Source organism: Grammomys surdaster, unplaced genomic scaffold (assembly GCF_004785775.1).
Source record: "Grammomys surdaster isolate TR1022 unplaced genomic scaffold, NIH_TR_1.0 309779, whole genome shotgun sequence".
NCBI classification, from domain to species: Eukaryota; Metazoa; Chordata; class Mammalia; order Rodentia; family Muridae; genus Grammomys; species Grammomys surdaster.
In genome coordinates, this window is record NW_021626025.1 from 1 (window position 1) to 3,778 (window position 3,778).

General features: G+C 44.0%; 1 protein-coding gene across 1 annotated transcript; it reads left to right on the forward strand.

Moving 5' to 3' along the window:
- The first annotated feature begins 71 nt into the window (after positions 1-71).
- On the forward strand, positions 72-2,881 carry LOC114616215 (pyrethroid hydrolase Ces2a-like). Its single transcript, XM_028761732.1, has 4 exons — positions 72-384; positions 1,558-1,696; positions 2,378-2,511; positions 2,593-2,881. The coding sequence occupies exons 1-4, from the start codon at positions 116-118 to the stop codon at positions 2,879-2,881; spliced, it is 831 nt and encodes a 276-aa protein (XP_028617565.1). The 5' UTR covers positions 72-115.
- The last annotated feature ends 897 nt before the right edge of the window (positions 2,882-3,778 follow it).

Genomic DNA, 3,778 nt, shown 5'->3' on the forward strand with positions numbered 1-3,778 from the left:
TGTCAGTTTGCAAGAAGGTAAGTGGACAAGGTGTCTGTCCCTAGGTGATCCAGTAGCTTCATTTCCACAACCTGCTCCAGAACTGAGACCACCCAGCTTACCTCCTCCATGTATCATGGTGATGACAAGGGAGAAATTCCCAATTGTGGTGACAGCTAATGACATCTCTCTACTTACAGGCCAGGACTCAGCCAGTCCCATCAGGAATACACACACAGGCCAGGTGAGAGGCAGCTTTGTCCACATGAGGGACACTAAAGCTGGTGTCCATACCTTCCTGGGAATTCCCTTTGCCAAGCCTCCTGTAGGACCACTGCGCTTTGCACCTCCTGAGGACCCTGAGCCATGGAGTGGTATAAGGGATGCAACCTCAGAGCCGGCCATGTAAGTTCTGAGATCTAGGGGACTTTAAGCCTGTGATCTAGGCCAAAGTGAAGTACTTCCTCCACCTTAGCTTTATAGTAACTTTCTGCCTGTGCTGAGGGGCATCTCCTTTGCATGGTTCTGACAAATGTACTAAGGATTATAGTAGAGAAATGCTGCAAGCCTGCTGGATCAGAGCTTGTTACCTGTAGGGAGTTAGTTGAAGATACTGCAGTAAGGAGCAGAGACTGTGCCCATTCTTCACTGTCCCTGTGATCATTCACTGTACCTGTATCATTCACTAAGGAAAAATACACATGCTTCCAACTGGAGACTATGTGGAACAAGGAGGTACCTTATTGGCACTTTGAAGCTAACTGAAGAACGCCTTACTATCCTATAAAATGGTATTGTCCATTTATTCCTATAGTTGCTATGTGGGGACAGTATCCCTTGACCCAAGTATCTCTGTTTTGTTTCTGTTGCTGTGATAACATATCCTTAGAGTGAATTATTGAAGATATATTTTATTATAGCTGACAGTTCAAACATATAATCAAACTTAGGTGGGAACTCACAGAGGCAGAACTTTTAAGAAACCTGATTGTATCACCTCCATAATGAGGAATAGAGTTTAAAGTTCACAGGCATGCCTACTAACCTTCACTTACCTTCCCCATTCTTATACAACTGAACAGACCCTTCCTAGGGAATGGTGCCTCCTACCATGGTCAGGTATTCCTATTGCAAAGAACATTATCAACATAACTTTCCACTGGCATGCTGATCTCCCAACAGGATCAAGACAATCTCTTAGTAAGATACCTTTCCCAGGTGATTCCCAGGTCAAGACAACAATCAAATCGAACCACCATGCCAAGATTTAAATTTTATATACAGAAGGATTGAATATTGCAACAGAAAGCATATAATTTTCAGTGAAGCTGTCAGAAGTGTCCATAAAGTAGTCTCCCATAATATTACAATGTATGGTGAGGCCTCCATGAAAAAATTTGTCTCTATTTCCATTTGCACAGGACTGGTGGCCTGTACTGGGGTAGGGACCTTAGAGAAGAATGATGTTAGCAAGCTATCATGGAAAGCAGCAGCTATGAGTGCCTAAGAGAAAATTCAGACTAAGAAATAGATTTGACCACCACATACATTGGAATTCCTGCATTCCATTTTTACTAGGTGTCTGCAGACTGATATGATGAATTCAGAGGAAATGAAAGAGATGAAGCTGACCTTGAGTCCCATCCCTATGTCTGAGGACTGTCTGTATCTCAACATCTACACACCAGCCCATGCCCATGAGGGCTCTAACCTGCCTGTGAGTGTCAGGCTATGGCCATTGGGAACATGTCATTTATTTCTGTGGCAGATAGGAAGGAACAAAATAATTCTGAGCTTCACTGTAGTTTAGATCCTGATTAGTAGTCTTACCTTATTGAGATCAAGAAGGGCATGTCAGCACATGGTAAGCTGCTTAAACGTGTGTGTGTGTGTGTGTGTGTGTGTGTGTGTGTGTGTGTGATTCAGAGTTCTGGGGCTCTGGGAGGTAAGATGGTCTAGGTATTAGATTAAATCAGGAATTCTATCAGTTTGGCACACCAACTCAGGATGATGCACAATGACCGACTATTGACATTATCCAAATTTCAAGCAACAAGATATCCCTGCCAGTGGGATTTCAAGTCCTTTCTGATTAGCAATCAGGAAAGTCACCTAGGAAGACACTCCATTGTTTTTCTACTTAGATGGGTCTGAGAATAACAATGACTTTAATTTAGATCTGGAGTCTAATCGATGCTGAGATTTTCTGTTGGGGAAGAAGGAATGGAAACATGCTCACAGGCCTAAAGCACCTCTTCTGTGGCTAACTTCCTGAGATCCTGAGAAGATCTGTTTGTAGGTCGACTTACACAGAACAAAGTAGTTGATAACCTGGTGGGGAGTCTTGATGAGCTTGGGTTGTGTGTGGGCCTCCTGGCATCTGAGTTGCTGTCTCCAGGTGATGGTGTGGATCCACGGTGGTGGACTGACTGTAGGATGGGCTTCTGTGAATGATGGATCCACACTGGCAGCTACTGAGGAAATAGTAGTTGTCTCCATCCAGTATCGCTTGGGTATCCTTGGCTTCTTCAGGTAAGCCTGGCACTGGGCTGGGTAATGGGGACTAAGTAGTACATGGGCAGCCATGCAATTCTTCTTCCTGCTACTTCTCAGCACTGGAGACCAGCATGCCAGAGGCAACTGGGGATACCTGGATCAAGTGGCAGCCCTACGCTGGGTGCAGAAAAATATCGCTTACTTTGGAGGCAACCGTGACAGGGTCACTATATTTGGCGTCTCAGCAGGAGGCACAAGTGTGTCATCCCATGTTGTGTCTCCAATGTCCCAAGGACTCTTTCATGGAGCCATTATGCAGAGTGGAGTGGTCCTGCTGCCTGACCTCATTTCTGACACTTCTGAGGGGATCTACAAGGTAAGTGCCCTCAAGAACACCAGCCCCTAGAATGCTACCTCAGTCACTGCCTATTGAGATCTGGTATCCATTTAAGTGAATTTTATGTTTGTTGAGCATGTTATATGATAGCAAAACTCTATCCATTGCTTCTGTCATTGACAAAAACACTTATGCTTGGTTTGCCAGTTGCTTTCTTATTGTTGTGATAAATGTGATTACCAAAAGTTCCTTGGGGAAGAGAAGGTTTATTTCAGCTCACATCTTATGTCCTATCTTGAGGAAATTATGCACTCAGGCATGAACCTGGAGGCCAGAAATTAATCAGAGGCAAAGGAGCAATAAGATTACTGGCTTGTTACCTGTGGTTTCCTAAATTTGCCCTCTTATACAACCCAGAACACTTGCTCATGGGTAGCACTGCATACAGTGAGGTGGGCTCTTCTGCATCAGTCATTTCTCAGAAAAAACGCCCAAATTTGCCTATGGACCAATCTGATAGAGGAAATTTTTTCAGCTGAACTTCCTCTGTCCAGATGATCATGGATTGAGTTGAGTTGAGAAAAAGAAATCTAACAAGAACACATGAATTTATGGAAGGGGCCAGATGATAAAAATATTTCCTGTGCAATTGTGAGGTTCCAAGTTTAAATCCTCTGAGTCCTTACAAAGCTGATGGTGGCAATTAGTGTCAGAAATGCCAGTGTTCCTATGGCAGTGTAGAAAACAAAGACAGAAGACTCCTCGGAGGTGATAGGCCAGCTAAGCTGGTGTAGACAAATGCAAACAAGGGATATCATGACATGTAACAGCTGAGACTGTGCTCTGACCTTTATGGGCAAAATGTGGTACACCATAACTATTGTCACCTGTGAGTAACATACACACACACACACACACTGAGAGAGAGAGAGAGAGAGAGAGAGAGAGAGAGAGAGAGAGAGAGAG